Source organism: Aptenodytes patagonicus, chromosome 2 (genome assembly GCF_965638725.1).
Source record: "Aptenodytes patagonicus chromosome 2, bAptPat1.pri.cur, whole genome shotgun sequence".
Classification (NCBI taxonomy): Eukaryota; Metazoa; Chordata; class Aves; order Sphenisciformes; family Spheniscidae; genus Aptenodytes; species Aptenodytes patagonicus.
The window spans coordinates 153,256,633-153,272,582 of record NC_134950.1 but is presented as its reverse complement, the minus strand read 5'-3'; the positions used below and the strand labels follow the sequence as shown (position 1 = coordinate 153,272,582).

General features: G+C 37.4%; 1 protein-coding gene across 1 annotated transcript in view; it reads right to left on the bottom strand.

Annotated features, from left to right (window-relative positions):
• MYO3A (myosin IIIA) overlaps window positions 1-15,950 on the bottom strand; it is a 122,063-nt gene that overhangs the window by 39,259 nt on the left and 66,854 nt on the right. The window contains exons 11-19 of the mRNA XM_076332355.1: window positions 14,797-14,913; window positions 13,552-13,656; window positions 13,384-13,467; window positions 12,404-12,606; window positions 10,059-10,157; window positions 9,841-9,955; window positions 6,400-6,526; window positions 5,193-5,403; window positions 3,047-3,194 (exon numbers count right to left, since the gene is read on the bottom strand). Coding sequence (XP_076188470.1) covers window positions 3,047-3,194; window positions 5,193-5,403; window positions 6,400-6,526; window positions 9,841-9,955; window positions 10,059-10,157; window positions 12,404-12,606; window positions 13,384-13,467; window positions 13,552-13,656; window positions 14,797-14,913 — 1,209 coding nt within the window. The remainder of the gene's footprint in view (window positions 1-3,046; window positions 3,195-5,192; window positions 5,404-6,399; window positions 6,527-9,840; window positions 9,956-10,058; window positions 10,158-12,403; window positions 12,607-13,383; window positions 13,468-13,551; window positions 13,657-14,796; window positions 14,914-15,950) is intronic.

The window sequence follows — 15,950 nt, the reverse complement described above, 5'->3', positions numbered from 1 at the left end:
ATAATCGCTACTTATTAGGTTGACATGGGTGAATTGAGAACTAGACTATAATCAACTGATTTAGGCCTTGACTTCCCACTAGATATGTCAGATTTCATCTAATTGCATGTGGTATGGAATGGAACAGGGCAAAACAGGGAAAGAAATGAAGAAATAATGTACCTATAAGTTTTACTTCTCTTGAGGGAAGTGTGAAAGAAATGAAATTCTGCAGTCTTCCTTGGGTAGGTCTACTGGGTGCAATGCAGTGTCATGTTAGAGATTTCTGAGATAGCACAGAGCAATCTGACATGTCTGTCTGGCATTGCACAGGGCTGTGGAGAGATATTAGCCTGGGTCCCCAGCAACAGGGTACCTCCACCAGCATGACAGTCAGCTTGGGCTAATGAAAAGTCAATGCAAGGGTCTTGGTGATTGCTGGCATCAGCCTTCTCCTAAACATAATTCCTGTCTTTTAGTATTAAAGACACAAACCCTTACATGTGTATAAAGTCAGGCAGACACATCAGCAAAGGGCAGGGGTCATCCTATTGTTTGGCTTTTACATAAGTGATACTTTGCATTATTAACAAGAACAATTTCAGTCACATGATTTTGAAAATATTTCCTTTTTTTCCATATATAGAAAATTTAGTAATTGTATTTTAAATTTTCCTGCAAATAGCTTTCTCTTATTTGTCTGCAGGGAGGGCCTGTATTTACAATTAAAGTACATTACTGGTGTTAACACAGGAGAGTCTAAATCTGACAACAGGAGGACGACTGCAAGGTTACAGCACATCACATATGCCTTTCCTTTTCCTACGAGCCCACCAAAGAAACAGACTGTTTGCATAAAGATGTATATATTCCAAACAATCAAAACCAGATAATGACCTTGCCTAAAGATTACAGGGGCTGAAGTAAATAAGGTTCTGAGGCAAAGAACCACTCCATAACAACTGATGATTGCTAAAGGGTGTAAAAGATCTGTCCAAAAACTATTTCAGCAAGAACAACCTAAGAGACATGATGAAGACTTGCTAGCTCGTGTCCCTTATTCTCTGTGTCGCTCACAAATGATCCTGGCCAGACCACTTGAACACACACATCCTGGTGCTTTCTACGTGGGTGTGAGTCAATGAAATCTATGAGAGAATGAGTGGGAGTGGGTAAAATTGACATACTTAGAGATTCTGTAAATAAAGATCACCTTCCCCTTCCATAAGGTCTGTAATTGTCATACTAATTTCCTACAAGGAGAAATGGGTAAACTGTATCTTGTCAAAATCAATTCATTTCTTCCCTAATATGCTCAGTAGCCCTCTCTGCAGCAGGGCATGTGCAGGAGAGCAAACTGTTCCTACTAGATGGTAACACCACAAACCTTTATATTAATATAGGTCTGGCCAAAATGTTCTGTATTAGGATACCTAGAAACAAGTGAAGGCAGATTACACTGAACAGGACCCAAGTCTAATCAAAAAAGAGAAGGAATATTAAGACAATATTTGGGTATACAGGGATAGGGTTAGGAAAGCCAAGGGTTAGGAAAGCCAACAGCAGCAAAAAGGCAACTAGGGAAAATGTGGGCCTGCTGCTGAGCGGGCGTGGATGACATGGAAAAGACTGAGATACTCAATGCCTTGAAGAAGGCCTTGACTGATAATCCCAGGTCCCTGAGACCAGAGGGAAAGTCTGGAGCAAGGAAGACTTACCCTCGGTGGGGGAGGATCAAGTTAGAGAACATTTGAGCAAAGTGGACGTATGCAAGTCCGTGGGACCTGGTCAGTGCCTGGATTTGACAGGAATAAATAATGGTGCTGCAGTCTGTGCTATTTCCATCTTCCAGCTGTTAGAAACAGCAGTACCCAAGTGTTCTTTTTGTGTGAATTTATGCACTTTGGAAAGAAGATGCCTAAGGAATTATAGTAGTTCAGGCCAATTTCTCTCTGACTTTTAGATGGTATTAAAGGCAAGGAAATACTTGTGACTGAGAATCTCCCACATAAATCTATAAAAACAACTAGAAGGTCTAAGACTGCCAGACAGCATTTCCTGAAATAATCAGAAACAGGACAAAACATTGATCCATATAAAAAAACCTGCCATTTTACACAGATATATACACCTCTATTCTGACACATGCATGTACACACCTACATACATAGACACATTCCAAACTTGTATGTGTCTCATCCTTAAAACAAGCAGTGATTAACACTGACAAAATACTCTTCTTCTACTAATAATTAAAATTAGTATTCAGGAGGATTTTCATCTATGTATCATAAACTCCAATAATTTCAATAAAACAGAGAAAGTATTATTTCACCTAAAATTTGAATATTGACTGTTCTGCTCATGCAGAATTCTGGAATATTTCTATTTTCAGCAAGATTCATATTTTTTCCCTGGACATGTTATTTCTTCAAATAACAATATTGAATAATGATTTAAAGATGGTTAATTTAATTCTCATGGAATTATTTACAAATTTGAGATGATCTTTTTTGAGGTTTTTCACTCTCCTCTTCAATTTCATAAACTTTTATAATTACAAGTATATTCCTTTGCTCTGTTTTACATCAAATTATTTAGATTAAATCCATCATTATTTAGCTTAGATGATCTAGTTCCTGAATAAGAACAAAATAATTGCGAGACTTTCAGTTTTTAATAATGGAATTTCAGTGTTCATTAAACTTATGAGTAAGCTATTATGAACACTGCACTTTAAAAATTATGTTACTCATTTATTTTTTTATTGTAGAATCATACATTACATCACTCAGGTTATTCCTCAAGAAAACAGCATTGCATTTGCATCAAACCAATTATCAGTGTGTTATGTTGCTTAGATACTGTAAATTTCAAGTTTAATGCATTTTATGTAGGCATTTTACTTGCAAATAGCAAGCACTGCTTCACAGAATACATACTCAGAAAACATTTGTTATAATCTGCAATTTACAACCTATTATGGAGAAGGAACAATGTAGTTCCTTGAGACAAGGTTTTATATGTTCAGCAATATTAAAGCTTTATTAAAATATTCAACTCATACCTGTTCCCAGGCAAAAACGTGTTGATTGAAGTAGAACTGAATTTGTTCATTGGCAATGTTGATACAGAGTTGTTCAAAAGAATTTTTTTTGAAATTCTCAAAGCCAAAGATATCAAGAATTCCAATGTTCAAACCATCATCATTTCCACTGCAAAGATTAAATAAACTTTCTATTGTTGTATCTTTATTTTACATGGACTAACTTCATTATTATTTCACAAAAGGAAATAATGGGCCAAATCTGTATGCCAGTTAAACAGGATAATTTTTGCTAAACCAGATATCTCTTAAAATAACAATCAATTTTTGTATGCAATACAATAAATGCACATCAATTCAAAGATGACTGTATTTGCAGGTCAGATAGATACACTGAATCACATAATGACCAAGTCAATTGGTAAGCGTAAAGAGGATTTACAATTTTATTTTTAAACTAATATTTGCTAAAAGCTGACCACAGTACAGAAACAGCATGCAGTTCTTTTTGTTTCTCTTGTAATAAAACAGGCTTTACCCACCAGCATCTTGAAATTAGATTGCTGTCATTAAATATTATTTCTTCATATTAAATATTCACAACAATTAAAACTGCTTATTTTAACATGAAAGACAAAAGAATGAGTAGCTAGACCTTTTATGCATCTAAATAACTACTTTAATACTGGAGTGTGGTATGAATTTAAATTACCTATTAAGTTCCAGAGAAGTACTACTAGTAAAAACTTCAGTCTGAAGTTTTAGCTAAGGCATTCTGAGAGATACGTGGTCATTTCTTCAACTGGAAAAAAGCTCTAATATTTGTATTTATTTGCTGAAACAAAAAATTAAGAGGATATAATTTTATATCAAACTGAAGTTGACATTAGTGTCTTTTCCTAGCTAAATTAAAAAAAATAAATCACATTCTATCTATAAAACCCCTTTGAGGGGCTATCTGTAACCAATTTTTTTTTTTAATAAAAAGTTTAGGAAATCGGGTATGAAGAAACGGCCTCATGAATAGCACTCGAACCTCTTTGTGAAGTCCATCTCAAAAATGGAAGTGTTTCATTGTGGAGGGATCAAAGGTATTTGTTGATTTTGACCTGAATTTGGTGACTATTTTATCTGTCTGGAAATTACATTTTTGGTGAATAAACTGCTGAAATTTGTCTGCCCCGTTCCTTCTCAGAGCTAATTACATAACAATAGCAAATACAAATTATATTACTACCACAAAACCAAAGCAGACTTCTGAACATTTCAGGTCGAACTTTCTCCCTCCTCACCAGCATAATAAGTATTCAATTTGAAAAGGGCTCTGTAACAGGCATGTGAGAGAGGCACACAGGCTAGCAGTGCTGCCCCATCTATCATGAATTTTATCCTATTACTTACTGATTAAAGTTCTGTTTATTACTGCTCTGCTGTAAACAAATATTTGAAAGTTTAGACAAACTTTAGGATAGCAGCCTTGGCTTTCCTCTGATGTTTAAAAAAAAAATCCAGAAAATCTAGATTTGCAAACCAAAGCTATTTATTATTGATATTCCTCTTCAGGTAGTTATCAGTTTGCCCCTTTTCACTGCTATTATCAGCCACAGTGGGCCCTGACCTGTAGGATCTACAATGCAAGCCACATTATTTCTTCTTCGATTAATTTGCAAAATGTGTTATATCCTCATTCCCAATATCTTTCTTATCTCTGTGTTTAAAATGTCACCTTGTAACGGCAGGGTGGACATTAACCTCAGTAAATGTGTTCGGAAACTACTCTCACATATATATGAAACCACACTCATAACAGCAGCAACAGAAGCAATAGCATCAGTGCAAATAAGAGCAGAATTTAACCTATGCAACCAACAGATGATTGTCAAAAGTTGACCCTGAAAAAGTATAAAGGAAAAAGTAGTCAGTATGCAATTTACAAAGGGTTAAATGAGTAAAGGTCAAACAGGAAAACAGCAGACGCCTGTGCTATCCATATATACTGTATTTTCACTGCATACTATGAACAGGATAAAACCTTCTTTTTTTAACATGATGGTGTCATAAACAAAAAGGTAGCAGAGAAAAAGTAGGTGAGAACACTAAATGCTGTAGCGTAGATGATATTATTCCTACAGAAAATCTCTCTTTATTCTGGAAAAGCTTCTTTTACCTTAAATGTTTGTCAGGTTTGAGTAAAGTGTTGATGCGATTGACTATCCAGCTAAAGAGGCGCCCATACAGTGCTTTGGCCATGGCGTCTCTGACATCAGTGGCTTTTTCCACAGTGTTGGGACGAATAATTGTTTCTCCTCGAGTCACTACACAGTGAGAGGTGAGGGCCTCTTGCAGCTCATCTGCCTGAATACACAGCAAGGACGCACCTAGGAAGGAAGGTCACAGGCATAGCTCAGAGGCAGATTTTGGAAGGAAAAATATGCATTTTTGCAATCAAAGCTGCAAGTGCAACGTATTATGAATAAGGGCCAAATCAAAGTCTTGAACTATGACTAATGAGGGTGTTCACACCAAACAACTGTCAGTATCTAATTTAGTCACCAACCTTCCTAGCTTCCACTGCAGTCAATGAGTAAGTGATTCAAAGCAGAGGCCTTTAGGTTCTAAATTGCTTTATCAAGGAGGCTCTTTCTCCAAACTGTCTACAGAGAAATGCTAGGGAATCTAGGTGACTATGTCAGGAGTATGTAAGTTGTGAGGTGTGAATATCCCTCTCAATTATAATCCATCCATATAAGCCACTGCTGTCCTCCTTTTGCTCCAAAAAAGAGGTGCTTCTTTCCCAGTTCCACAATATTTTTCTATCTACGGCAGGAAAACGTGTAAGAACATAGCATGAAGACTTCATTATCTCCCCACCTGTAATTACTGAGAAAGAGCAGCAACTTTCTTGAGAATCTTTGCCCCTTTCCCTCCTCTGCCTCCTGGCAGCCTGTAATGTAAGGTATCCCTTCCAAAGAATTAGTGAGCCATATTTCAACAGGCACATGTGGGGAACAAGTAATGAGCATCTGAGAAAGAAACTGGGAAAAAACTATTCAATGTGTTAATGAGGTCCTCCATCAAATGTTCAAATAACCTTGGAAAAATTCCAAAGATTTTCTTTTCAGGCATCTGCAGTATTAGTCATGTTTCCTGAATGTCAGTGACCTGGTTAGTCAAATAAGGCACATAACATGGAAGATTTTTTCTTTTTGCATTTGAATTCAGGTGGGCTTGGAATTAATCTATCTTCAGCATTTAATTACTCTTGCAAAATTTCCATGTGAATACAGTTTTCATTGATAACTCTCTTGCAATAAAAGAAATTCGCTATCAAAACACTAAAGGAAAACAGTCTTAAATCAAGAAAAAATACTCACAATTCTCAAGGGCTACTGGATTGGAAATGTTGCTCTTGTCAATCATATGTTCAGATACCACTGCAGAAAATTCAATGTTACCCACATTTAAAATGGCAGCCAGGACACTGTACACACTTCCAAGTTCCTGAAAAGTATATTAAAAAAGATGCAATACTTAACAGCCAGATAGATTTGTCACTTTGGTTTGCGTGATGGGCACGTGTGTGTGTTGTTTCCTGTTGTCTGCCACCTGCCCCCTACTTTTAGGAATACTGTTCTTAGCAGTTATTCCCTGTTCTGTACTCAGCATAGTCTTTCAAGTGTAAGACGCCCAAAGAGGGCAAGACAACCTATAGCCTAATCTCTCTTCCATACTTTTTGACTGGACAGGATTGACATGGAGTAGGAGAAGCACAAAACAGTGGTGAACATAATCCGCTTACACAGAAAGAATTCAGAGGTTATTTATACCTACTGTTCACTGTGCCTGCAGGCACCACTGTGTCTAAAAATGTGATACCTAGATCAACAAAAATATAAAAAAATCTGCATCTATGTTTCTTGGATCACGGAAGCAAAGGTACTCCAAAAAATAGGTCTGCAATGGCTCCCACCGACGTCATCAGAAAAAGTTTCACTGGGAGAAGAGTGAGACCTCACATCTGATTTGGCAAAGCACTTTACCCTTCAAAATGTCAGTTAGGAACTGTGTACTCACCAAAGCACTTTAGTATGGACTTTACTTGAACATATTTAAATTTCAAATGATTTAGTAGGTTCTGAAGGGGATTCTGCCTTGAAAAAAGGCTAATATTAGTCTGGACAGTGAAGTGATTCAGTAAATTATTTTAAGTACTTATATATGACAAAATCATATTTGCAATTAATGAAACAATGTTTTCATTGCAGGTTTGACTTAGATTTGAACTGTGAATTTTCATCTGAACTGTGAACGTTTATCAGTATACTTGATCATCTCTGAGTATTTTCTACTCAGAAATGCTGAGGTGTTCCTGTAAAGCAGACTAGGTTTTAAGCTAGGAATCTGTGATAAGATATATTCTGAGGCACGCAGTAATAGTGTATTTTATAAATAGCAGTTTTATAAGTTTTATAGTAGTCTTATAAGAAGCAGTTTTGTAAATTTGATTGGTATTTTATAACAATGGACTTTTCATAATTGCACAGCATTTTATCCCTAATATTCAATAGTTTGCTGGTACCACGTCAGGCATCATTTACTCAGATAAAGTCCTTAATTGCTCTAGAAAACTTGATCTTGTTTTCAACACTTTCAGAAGTTAATCTAGCAATTAATAAATTAATTATTCCAGTGACAGCAGGACAAACTAGATAAGCTCACTCTAAAAAATTATGCTCGGGATAACTGGCACACAGTTTACCTAGGTTTTAAGCAATCATTTTCATTTTAAGCTTAGGGACACAGATGAAATGCAAAGAAATGGATAGCTTAACATCTGCCATTATGCTGTACAGTATGTATAGCTGCTGACATTTTTGTGCCCTTTTCCAGTATGTTTGAAATCTGGCTTGATCTGTCTCATACAGCATGATTATTGTCCACCTCAGGCAGTCCTTTCCTATTAATTTGGCCATGCAGCCTGAAATAAAACAGTGTGATTTTAAGACAGGGAGTACTGACAGTAGTTACTATTAAAGCCTGCCAGTTAGTTAAAAACAAATTTCAAAGAAATAAAGCCTTGTTTAGGTCTCAGTTTTAATTGGAGTGGAGAAGATATTCTGTCCAAGGTTTTCTGCTAATAAAACACAGAACATGCTTATATAGAAACTCCTCTATGCACTGGGATGAATGTCAAAGCTTAAGGCTGCATTACTAAGAAGTGAACTTAGAAAAGCAACTCATTGTCTTACAGTATCTTTTTCTCACTGAAAATAAATTGTTTCTGCACACGTATCCTATATCAGAACCTCAGTGGGGGAAGAGGACTTCTCTATTCCTTCACTCTTGCAAACACAGCCTCAGACAGGCTAATTCATCCTGTGGAGAATGTAAGACAGGCTAACATGGATGGGGCTCACATGTAACCGCAGTTAGATTGCCTGTGGTACTCAACCTGCTTCTGAAACTGTGGGGGTTCTACAGGTAGATAATAAGTGAAGATCCATGCTAGAACTGCACAATGTGACCAGTGACCTAGTTCTAACTGGATCTTCAATATGTAAGGAAGGTCTTCTCTTTTGGATGATCAGGATTATTGTTTCCATCCGTCCAAGTGAACAAAAGAACCGCGAACAAAAACAGACTCGCTGCTTTTCATGGCATAAATTAGGACTTATCAAGGTCTCTGGTGCTGTGACAAAACTGCTATCAGTGCTGAACTGTGCATATCCTTCCACGCTGCTTCTGGAAAGGTAAAAATACAGACATGAAAGGATGTGATAGCACAGGTGTGATATTACTAAGTGCAGTTGTGAATAAGCATGTAGAGGAGGAAGAGACTGTGAACTCCACTGCTACTATGACTTAATGCAAAATGAGTATGGAGGAACAGAATAGGTGAATAAATCTGTTCTGCTAGCTATTCAAATATTTACATTGAGGGAAGCCTGAAATATTCAACTGAAGTGAGTAATTTTCTGTGAAAAGCTCCTTACAACATGCAGTTTTGTCAAAGAAATGAAAACACACATCCATTCTGCAGCACTAGTGCTATATTTCACAGATACTATACGGATCATACTCCTACTATTGTTTGTGACAAATAAAGTCAGTGGTAAACTACAGCTGTGATGTACCACTTCTCCTAAGAAAAGAGAACTAGGGTGCAGGATGGGGTTTCCTTCCCTTGCATCCTCCTTGATAAATCCAGAGGCCTGTTCTTATTTTAATTATACCAAAGACAGCCTGAGGAGAGGGTTTTAATGGCCAGCAGAGCAATGATATGAGATCATAAAGAAAGAATGGGTTCAGTTAATGTTTAGTGATGAGATTCACTCCAAAGGGACGCAAAAACTTCATTCACCTTTACCCCTGGAGTTGTGAAAATGTATTGAGTTCATCAAAACTCAGATCAACTCAATGAATTTTTAGAACTCTCACCCTGGACTTCATCTTAAAACAGAGATGAGGCTTATATTCACAGGCCTAAAATTATAGGCTAATAAATAGTTACAACATCATTTGCTATGCATTTAATTTGCAAAAGCCTTTTTTCCCAATTACTCAGCTGTGCTGTGTTCACTCATTTCAAAGTCTTATTGACTAATACCATTTTATTAGTTTATCAATGCCTTGAAACCTTAAAAATTTAAATGTGGTAATATAACAGTAAGCTGACCATGCAATATCCTAAAACATAAACACACTACTGCTAAAGGAAGAAAATAACAAGGGAGATTATTTGAAAGCTTTATATAAGTTTTCCTGATTAAGGTAGCCATTAAAGTTCACGAAAAAAAAGGGTTATCAGCACTCACCTCTAGCGTAAAACCTATGACTTTGAAGCACTGTTCAATTAATTCAAACTGAGACTTATAAAAGCTATTGTTCATGAAATCTTGCACTATTCTGAAATGATCGTTTTGCAGATATCTGAAAGAGTTGATGGATACAGAGTTAGAATGTAAATGAGGTTGAGAATTCAAGAACACTGCATTTCTTAGTAATCAGTTTATGTAAAAATAAACTGCATTACCTGGGAGGTCTATATTCTGGCAGTTTATAATGTGCCAGTTTTTTCTTTTCTGCCAGACCAGCATAAATATAATAAAAAATATGGAAATTCTTCTCTCCTCTGAAACAACAGAAACAACAGACTGGTTTAGTAATGTAACTATGTTACATTTACTGATGACATACATGCTATTATTAAATGTTCTTTTAATAACAGGCAAGGCTCATGCAAACTGACAGAGGACTCTGAAAGAAGCTTTATTACACAAGTTCCTGTGAAGTGAACACCCTTTCTGTGCCATTATGTGTTTATTCTGAAGCTGCCAGGGCAGCTGCTCAGTAGCAGCAAAATGCTGCTCTGCCTTTGATGTAATTGGTAGATGCTGGGTGAGATCTTGCATGTTGTTCACCCACCTGCACTAAATTGGCTGCTTAACCTCCAATTATTTTAAAAAAATCTTCTGACCGTGGGAGAGCTATACACTCCTGATTCACTGAATCCAGTATGTTTGCTGTGTCCTTTAGCCTTGAACCAAGAAAGCACATAAGCAGACATTCAGCAAAGGGCCTTATGACTTGGCATGCTTTGCCTAAAAGTTAGGTGCGCAAACTCAGAACAGAAGGTTCATTGCACATCCAAGGCTCCTGTGCACCTTATGAGGAAGAACTGGATGCTTAGGTGGAAATTTGCAACCACCACGGAACCCTGAGATGGCCAAATCAGGCACTATGAAATGGCAAAAAGGAATTGTGTTCAAACCCCTGGTTTCTGCATGAGCTGAGGTCTGTGTCTCAGGAGCACCACTACATGCTTCTGTGAAAAAGGATCAGAGCCCAGTGCACTCCTCTCTGCATGGGTGTGCCTAGATCAGAGTCCAGTGCCAACTTAGTTTGCATATTTTACTGTGGACAATCAGTAGTAGAAAACAAGATCAATTTAAGGAGTAGGAGCAGATCCCTTACCTTCCCCCTGAGTGTCTTAACCACTACGTTGCATAGCCATGCTTTGCATGCTCTCTGAAACCTCACTGTGTCCTGACGGTTTGTGTATTCTCTTGGAAAGGTAGGGGAACCTGTAGGTTCAAAATCTCTTGGCTTGAAGTGGGTCTGGAACTTGGGTCTCCCATTTTCTGTGTAATCAGTCACTGGTTTTCTGCAAAAAGTAATTCCTAGCTCTCCATGTGAGTTTGGGAGTCATGTTCTCCCAGAAGAGCAGAACAGACTGCCCTTGCAATGCAGGTACCCGAACGCCAGTTCTCTGCCCTGGCATGGCTGCATGGACCAGCCACACAGAGACTCAGGCTAAACACATCGGTGGCATTTTCTTGTGAATTCGGACATCTAAACACCTACCTAAATAGCATTTGAGGCACGTAAATGCTTTGCCGACTTCCTGCCTCAGCATGTGGCTAAATATAAATACAAACTGACAGCCACAGAACAGACCCATGAAAAGTTATGAAAAAAGTAGCATTTTAAGGAAAAAGCTGATTTTATTCTGAAAAAACAGGTTCTGTGCTTATGTTCAACTGGGGAAAAAAACACCATTTCATAAAATTGCCTCTAACTTTAAATTGTTTATTGAAACATTCCAAGTGATACTTAGATGTTCTTCATCTCACAAATCTACAACAGGCAACAAGGTCATGCAGAACTACAAAAAGAGTAAAAATGAGTAAGAGATCAGCAAGGGGAAAAACTTATACCAGCGACAACATTTCTCGTCTCAAACTCTGTTTATCCTATTGTTATTATGGCAGAAATAGAGCTTCCAAAACATTTTTTATCTGGATGTGCTATACGTTAGGATAGAAAATACATGTCAATAATTTAAATTAATTGGAAATGCCATTTAATTTTTCCGTCATTTTATATTATGAGATACACATATGACAGAGGTGGACCTGTTCTGCATTTGGTCCATAACCCTTTATAACCAAATCCTACTAGAAGCTCCAAAATGGAAAATGAGCACTTTGCAAACAAACAAACAAGCTATAATACTAGAGGAAATGTAGAGGAATTAAATCCAAGTGATATACTTAACACAATGCTTCAAAATTCCACGAAGAAATTTATAACTGAACTATTAGAAAGTTTTTTATTCTTTACACATTCTGATACACTTTATATATCACATACATATACATTTTTATGAGATTTGTTTAAATAACCTAGGAGGCAATGAAAAAAAAAATCAGGAGTAGCTTTCAGCGCGCTTACAGATTTATAAGCTATTCATAGATCATTTATAAGAAAAAATCCCAGTACCTTATTCATCTTCATATTTTGATCCAAGATAATTTCCTGCATTGTAGGCCTACTCTGTAACCCCCAAATTAGATCAAATATAATTTTTATACTTACACTGCCTGGTGGACAACTCTGGATTTTTCAAGGAGATACTCTGAAATCTGAGCTCCTACTACAGTGCCACCACAAGTAAATTTCATTTCCAAATATTTTCCAAATCTGCTCGAGTTATCATTGATGATAGTGCCTGCATTCCCAAATGCTTCTACAAGGTTATTCACCTGGAGGATCTTCTCCTGTAGAGTCCTGTTATTAGCCTGGATATGAAAAAGATATTGCTTAAAATTATCAGTAATCATTCAAATACATTCATTCTTAAGTGTTTCTTTCCTCTTCTAGTTGGTATTGTGAAGTGTGACATCACCAGGGCAGCCATTCCCATGTGAATCATATGGAAAGAACGGCATGTACATATCATGAAACCTGTCAGAATATAGCAATCTACAGAACTAACGGCTGTCTGGAAGAGGTAACACACAAAATGATAATGACAACACCAGAACTAATCGATTTCTGTGGTCCAGCACTCTGAGATGGCCAGCCTGCTTTTAGGATCCTTGTTAGCATGTGCTTACTGCTGCGCTGCACCATACCAACAGATCAGTTTGCTTCTGTCTCACCTGGGACATGCAAAAATGGCATTTTATTTAGACAATTATGGTGGTCACTTCCCAGAATGACCGTGTCCCACTGACAGCAATCTGGTTGTGGAAGGAGGTGAAAAGCTAGAAGAGTATTTTATTTAGTACAGTTTGGGTGATTTGAAGACACTCAGTTCAACAAGGGACAGACTAACTCACAGCCCTCACTGCAGTGGGTACTTCCTTGTGGAATCCCCAAAATATTTTCAAGTGACCCTATTTCAGGAGGGAGGAAGGGTAGATAGGTCAGCATCATGTTCCAATCTGATCTTACAGAAGTTCTTTGGAAAATGTGTTACAGTCTTGCCCCCGCTACCAATGCCCTGTCCATAGGTTCAGTCAATTAGGCCTAAGATAGCAAAGCCTGACGGAGGCATCCCCTTTGAAACATACCTTGCCCAGCACAGTGAGCTGCTGAACCAGAAGATGGGCACTTTGCGTCTTGCCAGCTCCACTTTCTCCAGAAATAACGATACACTGCAGAGAACAAGAGCGTGACTCTGAGCTCATTACATATCTCTCAGCCTAGCAAAGGATATAATTAAGACACCTCATCTTTACCTGATCGGAGTTGTATGTCACCATGGACTGATAACCTATGTCAGCAACAGCAAAAATATGAGGAGGGTTGGCAGTCCGTTTGGCTCCAATATACAGTTTGGAATGCTAAGCATAAGAAAAATGAAAACATTATCAATGTCCCTTAACAACTTTTTTTTAATCAGAATTTAGTTTTATTTTCAGATTAGTGTACAGCATGCTTAGGTTACCAGCAGTGGTGTTTTCTGAGTGAGCTGTCACTGCGCTCCCTACATTATGAATCTGTATGTACTTAGTACTATAAGAACTGCTAAAAATGATGAAGCACAATTTTGTATGATGTCAGCCCTGATTATGCTATGAAACTCAAATTATTAGAAGAAAATTTAATGTTGCCAGACATCAAGGACCAACTTATAATTTCATTTTATTTGTACTTCACATCCTCTTAGTATTTCTGCATGATATTGATGTCAAAACTTAAGATCTTTTCTGTACCTGTAGTATCTGGTAATTAATAATGCCAAATTATTGTATGACCAGACTTTCATATCTGTTCCCTTTTGTACAATGGGGAGGCAAATTCACAAAAGCTAAAACTTTACAGGGTTGCTTTGTGAACTGTCTGATCAATTAAATAGCTATGGCTTCCCCAGCTCTCTTGGGAGAAAATGCACCCAGCTCCTACCTCCAGCCATTCACAGAAATTCTCCATGGGAAGTGGAGGAGAAGGAATGCTCCCTCCCACAAAAAGGGGTAAGATTCACCTGAATAAATGCACTTATCTGTACAGATAATACTTCTGAACTAGCTGCTATGGGCAGCTAGAGCCTTTATACTCTGTGGGGTTCTAGTCAAGAAATCTCATGAAGTTTAGCACGATTCATCTCATCCTAGAATGAATGTTGAAAGTCACTAGAAGAACAATAACCTCAAAAATCCTATTTCTATCCATTGATTAAAATGGATGACTTGCTCAGATATAGCTGTTTGCACTTCAGACATGATATAGACATGATCTACGCTATAGACATAAAGATATCGGAAATTAAATTTTTTGGAGTTTCTCATTTCTGTGCTGAAATTCAGCACATGATAAGGATGTGTGTCAACATGCACTTGAAGGGACAAGCATACTGGTAATTCTGTTTTTCAGAGTGAACTGAAGTAAATCTCAAGAATGGTCTTACTTTATACTTAACACAAATATTCATATTTTAATGGAAATCAGCGCTAGTTTAAAGAACCAAACCTAGATTTTCACACCTGTGAAGAATAAATATCTATGTTCCGAAATGGATTGACAGCGATGAGAATGTCCCCAACATATGTGTAGATCTGATCTTTGGCGTAACCCTTCTGCAACTGCTCTGTTACTGTATTCTGATGGAGAAAGAATAGGAACATTGAGTCACATGGGGAAAAAAAGAATATTAGGAAAATGTATAAAATATTTATATGGTTACAATGAGTGAGGATAGAGAGGGAAGGTATTAATAGTCAGGAATACAACTGATCATGATCAAAAGTGAGTAACACTTTCAAACACACTGGCATTCCTAATTTCTTGTGTCCAAACTCACTTTGAACAATATATACTTACAGATCCCCAGGTGGCTGTAGAAAAATGAGTTAATAAGTACTGCTTTAATTCAATTAATCAAAGGTTTCCATGAGACAGTCCTGTCTTCATTTCTAACACTACAGCTTCATGTAAGTCATCAAGCAAGAGCCATATGCTTGAATTCATAACTGCCATTATAGCTGCCCTAACATTACTCTCAGTTATGATAAGACACAGATCTTCAACTGTTTGGATCCTGTTAATGTAAACAATCAGGCATCTTTCTATATTAACAACCAGTCTCTCCTGTGATTGTTCTTTGCTGCTGCAGAGCCAGTTCTCCCTGAACCAAGAAAAAAGAAGAGCCCATTAATGGCATACCCAATTTCTTGACATAATTTCCCTCAGCTTCTTCTGCATACAGAGCTGAGTATGTAAAGTGCCTGGTTAGGTTTCCAATCAAAACAGGACATAGAGCTGGGTGAAGAAATTCAAACCAGCCTTGAGACTATTCTGAGGTACATGTGAAAATATTTAGGCCCTATTCCCACTGGAACAGAATGACTGGCAGCAGAGGACTACAGAAGGAATTGCTTTCCCTCCACATCCATCTATTCAGAGTGTTGTGCACCGTGTTCTGGTTAATGCACTTAAAACCTGAATTCTCAACAGCTGAAGAAGTTACATTTCCTTCACAAGAAAACATGAGGAGAAAACCTTGGTTTTCCATTGCCTTGATAAACTCTTCCCTTTTCGGTTTTGAACACTACCTTGCTTTTGGCCATAACCAGATTCACACTAACAGAATTTTTTAGGGGAACTTCTGCCCTTTTTGAAATTATTTCTTGCACCGATA